Here is a 15,747-nt window from a genome sequence, read left to right on the forward strand (position 1 = left end):
GTAAACCATTAATTTAATAGTTCTTAAATTAGTTCTATTAGTTTATAATATCTAATTGCACAGAAAGACCAATTAAGGAACTACTTGAAGGTGTTGGTAATGTGATTTATGTGAACAGTATGAATGTCACTTACACTTCCATCATGAAACCATACATTTTCAAATAAATCTTATAGTACCAAAATAAAATTTTACAATTACTATAAAAATGAAGAATAGATTTCCTTACTTTTTTAATTAACAAGAAATCCAATTCCATTATATTGATTGGAGTGCATTTAACAATCAAATGCGATTCATCTGAAGTTCTGAACTCTAATATCAATAAACATATCACAAATACATTTCTGGCAGGTTGCAATTTCTGGTGAAATTGGTGCAGCAAAGTGACATTGGGGTTTAGTACTTTTCCCTATAACCAGAATTTTGTTTTTGGTCAATTCCAGTAATATTCGTAGCAATTAGAACTATTAGTCTTTCTTTTGATAATTTTCCCCCGAACACATTTCACCTTTAAACTGAAGTGTTCTTTCTGGTATCAGTTTTTAAAAAAATACCAGATTCATAAGCATTGTATTTTTTTTTGTCCGAATAGCCTCTTTTAATTTTGGCCAAATGGTTTCTAGCAATTTTTCTGACACACCAATTGGAGCTGCTGCAGTCTCGCCGCTTATTCTCCTCGACACAATATCATGACGCTGATAGAGCTGTTGTATCCAAGCTGAAGTTGTTTCATGTCGTTTACCAAATTTTTCAGAAAAATCATTCACTTTAGTTTGCAATGTAGATGTACTACGTTACTGACAAGTCACTTCCATCCGTCATTATAAGCAATAAAATGTTGCACTGAAAAAATAAGTCATAATAACCGATATGTCACTACAACTGATGTAATTATGAACATTATACATTATACTATTATTTATGTATTAACAGCATACCAAACCAACCAAGAGACAAGATTTTGGTTACAATATCCAATGTTACTATAAACAATACTTACTGTATTAACTGAAAACGACCTGCTAAAAAATACTGAAGAAGTAAATAATGCAAAGCTAGCAATGCTGAGATCCATGGCAACTTTTAGGTACAATTTTTCAAAACATTTTAACACTTTTGCACTAAAAGGCTTGCCTGTTTAAAAATTTGTTACGTAATGATGGGGGAAGACCAAAAAAAGAAATCGTTAACACAATTTGATACAGACAATATCAATTACCAGAATGTAATTAACTGAAGTAATATTTAATTTTAACTTAATGATCTTACAACATTTAATGGATGAAACAAAAGATAAACATTTAAAACTGATATGATATAATATATATATATATATATATATATATATATATATATCACAAACTATCACAATCTATCACAAACTATCAATAAATACATAAACAAATAAAAATTCGCCTGTATTTCAATAACCTCTAATATATACTATGTAATATAAAATAAATTTGCAGACAGATAGTGTAAACCACCCCCATACAATAAACATCTTCTTACCTCCCCACATGGAAGTAGAAGGTCCAGGATTATTAGTTCCACCCCACTGAGCCGGTGGTGCGGCCCCAGAAGGTGGTACTCCAGTCCATACATTAGATGTATCGCCAACATCATCATCCTCACCCCACGTCCCACCAATATTTGTTGTTGGAGTATGTCCCCATGGTGTTTTTTGAGCAACTGCAGGAGGAGGCTGTCCACCATTTCTTAGGTTAGCTTCCCATAGATCTGTACCTAAATTTAAAAAAAAAATTACACAGATCTAAAATAATCTCTGTAACCAGTACACTAAATAGAACCATGGTGGAATTCAAGGTTCTATCGATCATAAATTTAATTTTACATATAAGTATCTTTGATTTTTGATTTTTATTTAGATAACTTCTTAATTTTATGCATAATTTTCATCAAAGAAATTAATTTAATTCATAATAATTATGATGAATAAAATGTTAAACACATATTAAATATAAAACCAACTTTTATAAAATAAATTACAGTGATGCTAAGTGACATTAAAAACAGGCCATAGTTCTAAATAAGACTTGAATAACTGACTGATTTCTTTAATACAACTTTTTTCCCCTTAAACATGTTAATCAAATTTTTTCTTATTACAAATGTTTTTTGTTAGCTGGAATTTTTTTTTTTAATAGTGCATATCTTTGTTTAAAATAATTATAAAAATATTCCATTTAAAATGGACTAACACTGCCATATAAGTAATGCGTTTTACCGTAATTTTTAAATTGTGCAAACGTGATTTTTGATGTTGTTTATATAGTTTACGGAAGATTAAAATGTTGATATTCTACTAAGTAAACGAAATACAAATAAATTCATCAATATTATTATGATTTACGCACACTTCTCTATTTTATCATTAAAATGTAAATTTTCTTATTTGATGCACATTTGAATTTATAAAATAAAAGTTCTAATACATTTTGTTTTTTTTTCCTATTAACATATCATGTTAACGTATTTTTAATCTTTGAATGTAGTCCCATTTTATAAGAGGTGTTTTATGTTTTGTGATATTTCAAATAAATTAGCAACTATCAGTGACATTAGGTTGTACATAAATTCTAATAAGAGGAAAAACTTTAAACAGATTGAAAATCTGATCGTGAAAAATTATGTTATTTATTAGTTCAGTATCATAATTGTCAAGACAAAAGGTTTTTAAATAAATGAAGAAGACTTGATTTTACAGAAATTATTTACAATTCTTTTCTCAACATTTAAGTAAGTGAAATTTTTCAGTTATAACAGTATAGCAACACCAAAAACTAATACACATCTTTTATACAAGACATTTATGAAAATAATACAATGAATATCACTTTAAATGCAAAACAACTGCATACAAAAATTGCATTCTAGAAGGTTTCCTTGCTACAACTGACAATTTATAAAATCTCAATCAAGTTATTGAAAAAGATAGCAAATATTACCTTAGTTTTTTAATGATTAAAACAAAGCTTTAATTCCATAAAACATGAAAGAGAATTTTGGAAATAAATGAGCATTTACATAAATATTATACAAAGCATTTACAAAAAGAGCGCTTCATCCATTACTTTAGAGCAGAATTGTAGACCTCATGCAAGATTCCTTGAATATCAAAGCTGGATTACGTTAAGGATCATACTTCTTTGGCCAGAAATTTTCATTCTCTGTATGACAAGATAGATTCAAATGAGAGGTAAGGAATGCACAGAAAAGTTCTTCAGATATGTCTGATGAAGTCGTTTATTTAATCATGAGTCTGGTCACCGAATCAAAAGTTAAGTATTAAAAATATGTGTGCCAAATAAGAAAAAAAAGAAAATAGATGTAGATATAAAAAGGGGTTAAAAAAAAGTCAAGAATGAAAGTAAAAGATAAAAACAACTGGGTGTCTGGTGGGCCAGACACTGGGGTTAAAGGATATAAAATTTGTTAAGGTGAAGATACTATATGAAAGAGAGATGGAGTCAGGGGAATGGAGAAGGCAAGGATGAGTAGTGAAAAAAAGAATGCAGCTGGAAATTATTGGACAAGACATATTACAGTAAGACAAGAAAAAACTGAATAATTGGAATAAGCCTTTGCTCAGCAGTGGAAAATTAATAATAAAAATGAGTTCAAATTAATAAATACATTTATATTCAGAACTTATCTGGAAAAGGAGGAAAAATACAAGTCTTAAGACGGAATTTTAGTTTCATTTTTAAGAAATTTAAATACATTTTGGTTACTTTTATGTCTTACTCAAGATTCAGCCAATTTGTACCACAACCAAACAAAATAAACCAAAAAAGATACAGACCCAATGACCAAATTCAACACTTATCTAATGCTATTTTAAAATAAGTCTGGTAAGGAAACACAAAAAAAGGGTATTTTTCTTTTGTGTGTCAATAAATCAGGAAATCATAAATTGAAGCCGTTGCTCACTGACAAGTATACCAGCCCACATTGCTTCAAACACGTTAATATGAATTCATTACTGGTTATTTTTAAAAATAGTAAAAATGCTTGGATGACGTGTAATATTTTTTTAATGTGAATTAACGACAAATTTGTGCCTTGAGTTAAAAATTATTTACAAGTTCCACTGGAAGAAAAAGCTTTATTACTTCTTGACAATTGCCCTGCTAAACTGCCTACTGACTTGCTGAAATTTAAAGATGGGAAAATAATCGCAATATTTTTACCCTAGTAGACCACATCTTTGATCCAACCATTACACTGAAGAGTTATTCGGGCATTTAAAGTTTATTTCTGACAAGAGCTATGACCGCTATCGTTAACTCAGAATTAACAAGCAACAGAATTTCTTAAAACTGTCATTAAAGTGTTGTGTACAGCACTGGAACAGCATAGAGTAACATCAATTCTATTACAATTAAAAATTGTTGGTCAGAGTAGTCAGTCAAAGAGTGATACCGAAGACATTGAAACGGCAAATTTTCATATTTTTATTGATAAACATGCAATGGAATTGTCAAATTCATCTGGGCAATAATTGTCTGTAAATGATCTCAATGAGTGGGTTCAAGATAATCAAACACCAGTTGCCCATTACATGACCGGCAAAGAAATGTAAACTCTATTAACTGCATTATAGCAGGGTTACAGTATAATTGCATATGTATACCATTTTTTTGTTTGGAAAGATGTAAAAAATTAGTGCAATATTAAACAAATATTGTTGTAGACACAAAATTGTTTTTTTTTTTATGCAAGAATAAACAAATTTTTTTGTATTTTTCACTTTTTGACTATTTGCAATAAGCTTTGAAATTAGTTAAATGCCAACTAAAAATGAACATAAAATCACACAATAACAAAACATCATAAAAAGAGAGAAAACATTCATTCACCTTTTACCAACTGAAGTAAAACAATAAATGACAAAACAATTCATAAAACTTGACAGGCTGAGTATGAGAGCAAAATTAATCAACCAAATAATACATAAAATAACAAAACATATACAATATTTATAAAAACTTACTATGGAAAAAATTAAATGACATGAAATGTAGAAATATACTTCAAGAGATAAGAAAAGAGTAAGAGAGAAAAGATTAGAAAAAAAGGAGCGAGAGTTGCGTTAAAGTCAAACCTCGCAGACTGAAGCAGTTACCATTGTTGATGGTTGGCTTCCAAACAGGTAGAGCTGCACCACCATTATTATCTTTGCCAGATGGTTCAGGTGATGGAGGAATATCCCATGATGAATCCTGATTCACGTGTTGCTATAATAAAATTAATGTTTTCTTTAATTAAAATGAAATTACACTAAAAAAATCAGATTTCAATAATTATACAATAACAAATACAAAAAATTACATTAAATAACTGACATAATAATAAATATTAATATACGTTGAACTGGATGGAAACTATGTTAAATATATTAACAGAGAAAATAAAACATAAGGCAACTATTGATGTATATGCTATTTATTACAACAAAAAAAAAGCCACTGAAATTTAATGAATATATAAAATAATAGTTTCTCTTCTTTTTTTTTTTGTCAAGAATTTTTATGATGGAAATATGGACAGAGTTATTATACCTTTAATATAATGACAATTTAACAGCTTATTTACATTTGATTTGCATATAAATCTAATGCAGTTAACTCACTATTTTAAGATGTATTACCTAACTTTTGTACAACTTTAAATTTTGTAAATTTAACTAATTTTTTTCAAGTTTTTTTTTTTTTTTTTTTTTTTTTGGATGTTTGTGGGCGAAAAACGCTTGGGCGTTATCATCGCCTGGTAGTTATTATTATAAGTGCAATACAACTCCGAAATAAACTATACAAGGACTGAGTGAAGCCGTATAACTGCTTTTGACTAGTGACCGAAATTAAAAACCATTTGATGCAGTTTCATTAAATATTATATTTATTAATTGCCATTAACCAGAACTGAAAATGTTAACAAAAATAGACCAACAAAATTGTAAATTTTAAAAGTTTTAATACTAGAGTATGATGTTCTAAATGTAAATAAACAATAAATAAATATATACATATCAAATACGGACATTACTGGTATTAAGTTCTATCAAAACTTTGAGAGATTAAATAGGTAAATATAAAAATAATTTCCCCAAGTAAATGCTACACACTTAACTAATTTTTATTTTAAGTTAACATTTTTTTCCTCTATAAAGTAACCATTATCAATGATTTATATAATGAATTTTGTAAGTGTAACTTCAGTTCACTTTTCCAAGAACATTCTAATACTTGCGCACTTGGGGTCAATAATCTATGAAAAAAAAACAATGTTTTTCCCAAATGTACCAATATTGAAACCAGTGAGATTAAAATTTCAAATTACTATTTTGCAAAGCGTTTTACAAGACACAAAATACTTTTGTATTTTGTGAAACTACACTGTTTCCCTTCTATGAACTCCACTCCCACCACCTAAGTTAAATAAATGAATTCAGTAGCAGTTTACTTATTATCTACTTACACATAATAAACACTATGAGCCTAGGATAAGTATATTTCACATTGCATTTTATTATTAGTAGTTTTATTTAGCACCGACTTAATTATTCTTTTATGTTATGTTAACTACCATTATTTTTATTGTAATTATAATACTCTTAAAGAATTTTTTGGAACATAAAAAATGAAGCGAGTAATTCTTCACTAGTTCTTGTTCAAAACACTGAATTTGAAATTCATGTACAAGGGAAAGGAACATATAGGCACAAAATGTGCAATTATATAACGTGCTTGAAACATAAGAGGAGATGGCCAATGAAAGTTTCCTACAGTTTACTTAATACTGCTGCTTTAAGCAGACCAATTGATAACAGTCTTTATTATGTAAAGTATTTTTAATATCTGCATATGTGGGTATTAAATGTAACTTTTTTATTACAATCACTAACATGAATGACTGGAAACGAACATTTGAAATTTAGATTTACTGTATTTTTAACAGTTATACAATTGTATAAATAAAACTGTACCTCTTGTTTTACACCAATATTAATAATTTTTCATGATAAAAGAAAAATTATTTCATAAAATATTTGTTTATTAAAGAGAATTTAATTCAGAACAGTGCATTAAAACTCCTGAAAAACCATGAAACTATTACACTGTTAAAAAAAAACTGAATTATTAAAATATAACTTTTGTTTATTCAGACTTTTACACTGATCTAGACCAAATGTAGTTTCCATTGGGTCCACACTGTACAATAACTGTTGTTAAAAAAACCCCAAGCATTTTTACATTTCAACAAATTTTTAAAGCCCCTGCACAGGTATTATGAATTAATCAAATAAATATAAATTTATGCTATAATTTTATTAAAAAATACAACTTTTAGACATACAAGAGCTTTTAACAAATCTGAAATGTTTCCTGCTATCAAATAATCAAAATAATACTCGTAGAAAAATGGTTAAAAATAAAACTTTGTAATCTGTTAAACCACTTGAAGTTATTTACTAAAAAAATTCTCAATTACTCACCCCTCCCCAACCATCTAAACTGAACAGTGCTTCTCGCATGGTATTAAGTTGTTCGAGTTGTTGCTTTGTGGTAGTATTGTTGCTTGAATTTGTCGTAGTTGTGGTAGTTGTAGTGGAAGATTGTGCACCACTATTACCAGTCGGAGGCAGACCTTTACCAGCAGCTGCTGCCCATGATGTGGAACCATTTTGCTGTCCTTGCTAAGAAAAGCAGTTAAAACATTAATAAAATAAATTTTGAAAGGTAGAAAAATAAAACCATAAATACCTAATCTCTACCAACCATTTTTAGTTGAGAATTATTTTCATTTACATAAATATTGAATGTTGCACAATAAGGTGGTATCTTAATAAGATAAGTTGGGGTTAAAAGTGAAAACAGGAAGACTTACAGTCTCCTCAACCGAGAGTTTTTTTTAGCTTTTCTGCAATATCCAGATAGGAAAGATGGTCCTCAGACACCCAACAGGTATGCAGGGTCAATACCACATATATTAAGCTCCAATAAAGAAGTGACTGCCCAGCTGACGACTATCAAATACCAGGAAAACACCACAGATGAACCAGGGCAACTGACCCAATTCACATGACAGCTGAAGAACAGGAATAAAGAGTAGAGAAAAGAGGAAGGTGACAATCAAACAACAGAACACCCTACCATCTTGTCCAGGAACAAGCAGATATGATTACTTCCAATTTAAAATGAAAGGATGGTTTATCCTTGTCATTGGTACAAATATATTTATTATTGTCATCGCTAATTCTGTTACTATTCTGCCACAAAATAAATAATTAAACTTAACATTATTAAAAATAATTTTGACCAAACAATAAAAAGCTTGAATTTTTTATTATGATACATACACATAAACATAATTCTTTATGTAAATCTGTTTCCTTAAATAAGTTTTGGAAACTTCATACACAAAATTGTTCATGTATATGTGCGTTTCCTTAAATCAGTTTTGGAAACTACAAAGTGATGATAATTATGAAAAAAGTTCTTAATCAACTATTTTAAAGTAATTTCAGTATAAGAATCATCATCACAAAATGAAAAAAATTATACCAGATCTCCAGAAATATAGTCAATATAATATAAGCTTTATTTGAAAGTCACTAGTTAATAAAATCCACTTTATAATCAATACTTTCTTAACAGAATAAAGAAAACTCTTACACGTATAAAAAAAATATACTTGCACAATAATAAATTTTCCAAAAAATATATTCCTCTGCACAAGAAAAAAATCAAGACATTTCTAATCTGACAATAAAACGACAATTTAAGCTTTTGATTACAACTAAATTAATTAATAGCTTTTTTTATATATATTTAAAATTAGATGTGAAAAACAGCACTCTACTGTAATCCAGACAAAGTACCTTCTTCTACAACAAAAAATTAAGAAGTTAAATGCTCATAATCAACTAACACCATGTGTATCATATGTTATGCCATCTGCTTAAATGCAATTACATGCTTCTGTATGTAGCATGAATAGAGAAGCTTTGCCTATTAATTCTACACAGTGGAATGGAGAAGTTAATTCAAAATTATTCTACATTCAATAATGACTAAAAAAATTTCAATTATCTATTTACTCATTAATATCAACATAAAATATATATTAAAATGAGAGGAAGGAACGAGATACCTGATTATTATTGTTGGCTGCAGAAGACTGCTGACCCTGTGGATTTTGTTGATTTTGCTGCTGCTGCTGTTGGTTTTGTTGCTGTTGCTGCTGTTGATTTTGTTGTACATTTTGCTGATTCTGATTACTATTATTATTTGGTGGCTGTTGGTTGCCTGATACTGCTACTGATACTGCAGCAGTCTTCATCCCCGAGTTACCTGAAGAACAAATATTCAAGTAGTCATACAGCATCTTATTATATTCAATAAAAACAAAATTTAGTTAATAATTTAAGTTAATCCTGAGTCAAAATCTGAAGCGAAGAATGAGGTAAGTACTGGTAGCATTAGAATAAATTCTTAAAATAATTTCATCAGAAATACAGCTGTTAAATTAATTTTATAAATGATTTCAAAGATTTGTAGCTTTTATTTAATAAAGAAGACTTTTAATAAACTCTGACCTATTTTAAAAAAGTGATTTCATAACTTATTCAATGAAACTTTTAAACATAAGAAACTGTGGTAGTGTCTTAGACACTACAACAGTTATAAAACCAGAAGCCACTTATACTTCAGAAACACTCTTCCACCTGAACAAACAATCAAAGATAGATAGACTCCAGAAAATCAAAAGAACCTGCATCGATAAAAAGTACCAGAAAGACAGGCAATGGTTGATTGTGTCCAACAAAGTTATGTACAAAGAGTTAGAACCCATCACTGATACCATTCGTAAGAGAAGACTAGGATTCTTTGGACATATCATGAGGATGCAAGATTCAAGACTTATGTTAACAGCTAGAGAGATAGCACAATCTCAATTTGAAAAAGACCAAGACAAGATGCAGATGGATCAGAGAAATAAGAGGATCTGAAGGAAATTGGCCGTACACCATAAGACTCTAGATAAGATAAAATTAAACAAGAAATCAAGAACAAAACTACTCGCTTCACACTCACAAGAAAAAGCTGAACACAAACATTTTAAACAATGGAAAGGGCATAATATCATCAGAAAGTATTAAAAAAAAAAAAATACTGGGAAAACCGCAAGGCCCAAAGAGCCCCAATGAAGAGACTTTGATTAAGGACTGACTAAAGTAATTCTATGCGGTCACAAAAAATAATAACAATAAAAGAAGGAAACTAGACTATCCATTGAATATGTGCAGTTATTAGCAATTATATTACAACTAAAGATTTCTCATTCATTCAGTATATTTCACTTTCATTACTCATCATACTACATTTATATCAAGTGTAGCCAACCAGGCCTGCAATTCTGCTGCAGCATTAGTTTACTGTATGTAGCTACATATTACAAATATTCTATTCTAACGATATTTGTCAGTTGACTAACAATTAAGGATCATTACTTTTTGTCCTATCTGCCATATAATATATAAGACATCAGTCAGTAAAGCCTCACTGCCAAAGCCTTGATAGAGGTAAAGGAGAAAGTGTAAAAAAATTTTACAGGAAACTTAAAATTATTTATTCATTTACTATATATTAAAAATGAATAAAAAATAAAATATTAATAATCACCTGTGTTCTGTTGCGAAGAGGGCGGTTGGCCCTGACTAGTCGTACTGGCCTGACCACGAGAGTTGCCAGGCCATTGCGAGGCTGGTGGGTTACCAGTCGGTGGTTGCGCACCAGAATTGTTGTTCTGAGAACCACCAGGTCCCCAAGAGCTGCCACTACCAGCATTGGTGTTATTGTTGTTGCCGCCAGAAGAGCCCCAACCAGTACCACTGGTATTTAATGAACTTTCACCGCCGCCAGCAAGTCTCAGTCCTCGTGGAATGCCCCACCGCGTGCCATAGTCATCACAGTCATTTTTAAAGCTTTGCTCCAGTCGTACATTAGTGGTAGTACAAGGCGTAATTATCATCCCTGGAATGTTCTGACTTTCACACTCCCTAACCCTAGTCTTATTATTATCATTATTATAATTATTATTATTATTATTATTACTACAAGTATTATTATTATTAATATCCTTAATACTAATATTATTATCCTGAATAGAAAGAGCACCAAACTTATCAGATTCTGGTTGGCTGTGATTGGCCTGAGAAGTGATGTGTGGTATTACATTAGTGTTATGGTGCTTGTTTTGTGCACTCAGACTATTGCTGTTGGAAGATCCACAATATTCACTGGCAAACATTGCATTGGGGTCCTGAAAAAAAAAATCAATGTATAATCTACCAAAAAATTAAGAGCTAGAGCATGTGTATATGATACTGAAATTTATTTATGTTAGTAACATTATTGCTAAGCCTGTCTGGGATTCAAACCCAGAATCTTCTGCATGACAGACTGAAATTTTATTCAGTTATCTCTCAATTCAATTGGCAATAGACAAGAGGAAGCAAAAGTTGAGTCATAAGTTACTTACATATCTATATTACTTAACACATCTACAGGAAGATCCAAAAGTCCCACACATCAAATAAAAATAAAAACAAACATTAAGTAACAATATTTAAAGATTTATTTATTTTCACAACATATGCTCAAAATAGCTGCCCCGTTCAATAATGCATGTACAAACATTTTTTACCATGTTGAGGCCACTTTGTGAAGCACAAGTATACTAATATTGTTAAATCTTCGTTATGTTCGTCTTTAGTTCCTCCAGTGTGTGTGACTTGTTTTTATAGACCGTTTCTTTTAAGGTAACACCCACAGGAAGAAACCTGAGGACGTAATCAGATGAACATGGCGGCCATAATCCTTTAGAGATTATATGCTCACAAAAAAAAGTCATGCAAAAAATGCATGGTTTCATTAGATGTGTAGCACTATCTTGCTGGAATCAACAATCACGTCCATGATCTTCAAGAAGGGCAATAAACTGTGTAATAGGTTTTTATGTAACACATGGAAATTTTCAGCTGACAAAATTCTAGGGTTTTAATTGTTCACATAGCCACTAATGCGAAAATATGCCTCATCAGTGAAGAAAACACACCAAGCTGACCAAAACAATTTACAATACACTACACACATTTCTTTACCTGGCTCTTTCCATTCCTGAACACTGTGAACATGATGTGCGAAAAGTGAAACTGTTTCATCATTCTCTGAGCACTTCCATATGAAATAAGGAAGTGCACTGATAGTCTCCTCAAGCTTTTTGAAGGCGAACACTGCAACATCACATTCTTAACCTCAGCCAGTTTTAACATACATCAAAATGGCTGGTCTCCTGCTTCTCTTCTTGTCTGCAACTGATCTGCGTTCTCTAAAATGAACATTAATCTCGTTTTGATCAAATTATAAGGCACTGCCACATCTGGATATTGCCTATGAAATTTGTCTGCAACACGTGCATAAGAACGACTGGAAAAATAATGTTCAACAAGGAAAATTTGTTGCTCTTGGAAAAACGACATGTTTACCAAGCATAAACAAAGCACTACTGCAAGCGTTGTTATCAACACACAACACAATGGCGTCTAGGTTTGTACTTTTTAATACCCATGGTATTATCTTGTGGAAGCAGAAAGAACTTTTCAACTATACTACTATTTATAGACACTTTAATTTTGATGTGTGCGACTTTTGGATCTCTTTGTACAACGAAACAAATCATAATGCAAACCAGGTTTTGCTAGTATCCTCTTTGTAGAACTCCACTAGGAAGCTGTCTCAGACAGTTAACAAAACCTGTGACCTCTAAAACAGTTGTGAAGTGGTGAGAGAGCAAAGTCAATCAGTTTGGTGAAGAAATTATAGCAACTGAGCACCAAGCATAGGTTGTAAGAGAGTTAAAAACTGACACTTAAAAACCTCAAGGAAAGCCTTTATGAATCTAGGCAGAACAGAGAAATAAAAATCCTGCAGAAAAACATCCCTGTGCACATTCTTTTGGACAGATACTAAACTAGTTTTTCTTAAATTTAATAGAATCCATTTGAAAGTTAAGGAATGAAATTGTGTTTTTACTGGGTAATCCAAATTTTGAACAAGTTCAACATTCATGAATGGAGTTTGGCCTTTACCCATATCATATACAGAAGTATGCAAATTAATATGAACACAATGTTATTTAATAAAAAGAAGCTTAATTTACAAAAAAAAATCATACCTGTACAATTAGACAATATCTAGTAATTAATATGTTCATCCTTTATTATTAATGACTTCAGCGATTCAATAAGTGTACTTCACTTTTTTTTTCTATTTCATCATGAAACCATACTGATACTGCTTTAATGAGATCAATTTTTATGGTTCATTTTTGAGAGTTGTTTTTGACTGTTGCCCAAAGATTTTCACATGGGATTGTCTGCAGAATTGCCTGTCCAAGGGAGTACTTTAATGTTTCATTCTTCAAAAAATTTTGAACAATTTGACAGTATGGCATGCTCCCAAATCTTGCTGGAATGCTGCTGCCTTTTGCTGGAATTATTTTTCACATTGTGTCAGAAGTCTTTCATTAAGCATAATGATGTAGCCATTACCTTTCAACATATCATTTCATCTCAGCAAGTGAAGAACAAGAACCTTAGATTGTTAAACCCCAAAATATTTTTTTTCTGGGGATGTTTTAACTGATTGCTGGATATGAAGCATGAGCCAGTGATTTATTTTCAATTGATGCTTGGCCCTTTAACATAAAAATGTGACTGTAGAACATGTAAAGCTCTTCTGTACTTTGGCCCACAAGACCCTTTTGCTTGCACATTGCGTGTTGAAAGCTGCTTTTTAACTGGCTGACAAGCTTTCTGTCCAGCTGCAAGAAGTCTGCACCTTACAGTTGTGTGTAAATCTGTTCTACTGGCTGCTAATTCTCAATTTAAGTTGCAGCTAATAATTTTGGATCAAGTTTACTTTTAACCGGTCCTGTATTGGAGTAGTTTTTTTTATAGCCACACTTGTCTTTTCTTTGAAATGAAAAGGAACCAGTTTCTTTAAATTGTTACAAAATAACATTCACTAATCTACTGGTACGTACAGAAAGAGAAACAATTTTCAAACATTTTCTTGGAGTTAAGTTCATTATTATATATTCAAGACAAACAGAACAAAAAGAAAATATATAATTTTGTAATAAAGAATGAGATAAACTTTCACAAAATGAGATAAATATTACATGAAAATCAGTAAGTAACCAATTTACAATAACTTCACATTACACAGAACTTACAAGAATGAGTGTGGTTAAACAGTATAACTACAACATTGAAATAAATAAAAAATTTCCAATGTTCAGATTAATTTGCACACTGCTATACACATGTCCTCTTACCTGAATTTTTCTCACAGACCGTTACTTATAAATATTATGATGAAAGCAAACATCATCAGATTTTAAAGTACTGAATCTTAGAATGCTTTCGCGTTAACATCACCCGGGTCAAAGAATAACAAGAAGCCACTTCTCAGACATTAATAAATTAAGGTTAAGATAAGATTAAACCAAAAATAATTAAAAAAAACAAAACCATCAGGATATAACACGAATAACAAAATAAAATTTATTGTTGATTTATCATTAAATCTTATTATGCATACGGATTCTTTTTAGAAATAACATAGTACATTCTTATTTCCTAGGATGTGTCGAATGTCCCTTGATAGTTTAAATTTGCGACATAAGGCCATGCATAACATATGTAATCTACAAAGATGTAGCATAATCATGCGGCAGTCACATCGTACACACAGTGGTGCATTTTCTGCTGACATCACGTATCCATGAGTAGCTCTGGTATGTCAATCGCAATCTGCACAGAACCACTTTCTCTAAGCGAATTTTTCTGCATGAATAGTCCCATGATAACACTGTATCTTTGATACATCAGAGATTAATATCTGCTATAGCAGTCCACTCACCTTGCCACCTTCTTTAAGTGTATGCTTAATGGAATTAATAAAATCTATAGTTGTATAAGTAGTGAAAGACAGTTGGCTACATGCATCTTTAGCAGTAGAATCTGCACATTGATTACCCGGGATTCTCACATGGCTAAGGATTCAACAGAAATTCACTTATGTATTAACAATTCATTCCGCAACTGTATTATGAATTTCAGTGATAATAGGGATATGTTGAATACAAATCCTCTAAAGCTTGGAGAGCACTATACGAAACTTCGCTGGTGGCTACTATGAATGCTGTTATTATTGCTGTTTTATCTTTTAACAGCCAATTTCCAACTTCAGCTTATTTTCTGCAGCAAATCCAAAATCAATTTTTAAATAACAATAACGCGTTAACATGTTACACAAATTAATATTGTATAATATTTGTGATTAAAACAAAATGTAATAATCCACTCATCAGTTTGATAAAAGATCATTTCTATGTATTTGTAATCTCTTTTTTAAAAATGGATTTGTAATTACAACCCTCCTTAATTATTTTTCTATGGATAAATCCTGCATAAACAATCTGTCCGTATAAGGAATAAATATGGAAAATTCCAAAGCCTAAGTAAGGAATTAGATATATCCTAAATTATCAATCTGTATTTAGACAAATTAAGTTACCTAAGTAACAAAAATTGTTTTGCAACTCATAAACCCAATTTAAATTGAAGTGTCTTTTAGGTAGAGCATTAAA

The 15,747-nt window shown here is 30.6% G+C and overlaps 1 protein-coding gene across 1 annotated transcript in view; it reads right to left on the reverse strand.

Annotated features, from left to right (window-relative positions):
• Positions 1-15,747, reverse strand: part of gw (trinucleotide repeat containing adaptor protein gawky) — a 170,297-nt gene that overhangs the window by 57,676 nt on the left and 96,874 nt on the right. The window contains 5 exon segments of the mRNA XM_075374674.1: positions 1,516-1,749; positions 5,153-5,264; positions 7,523-7,723; positions 9,181-9,380; positions 10,713-11,352. Coding sequence (XP_075230789.1) covers positions 1,516-1,749; positions 5,153-5,264; positions 7,523-7,723; positions 9,181-9,380; positions 10,713-11,352 — 1,387 coding nt within the window.

This window comes from Lycorma delicatula, chromosome 9 (assembly GCF_047948215.1).
Source record: "Lycorma delicatula isolate Av1 chromosome 9, ASM4794821v1, whole genome shotgun sequence".
Classification (NCBI taxonomy): Eukaryota; Metazoa; Arthropoda; class Insecta; order Hemiptera; family Fulgoridae; genus Lycorma; species Lycorma delicatula.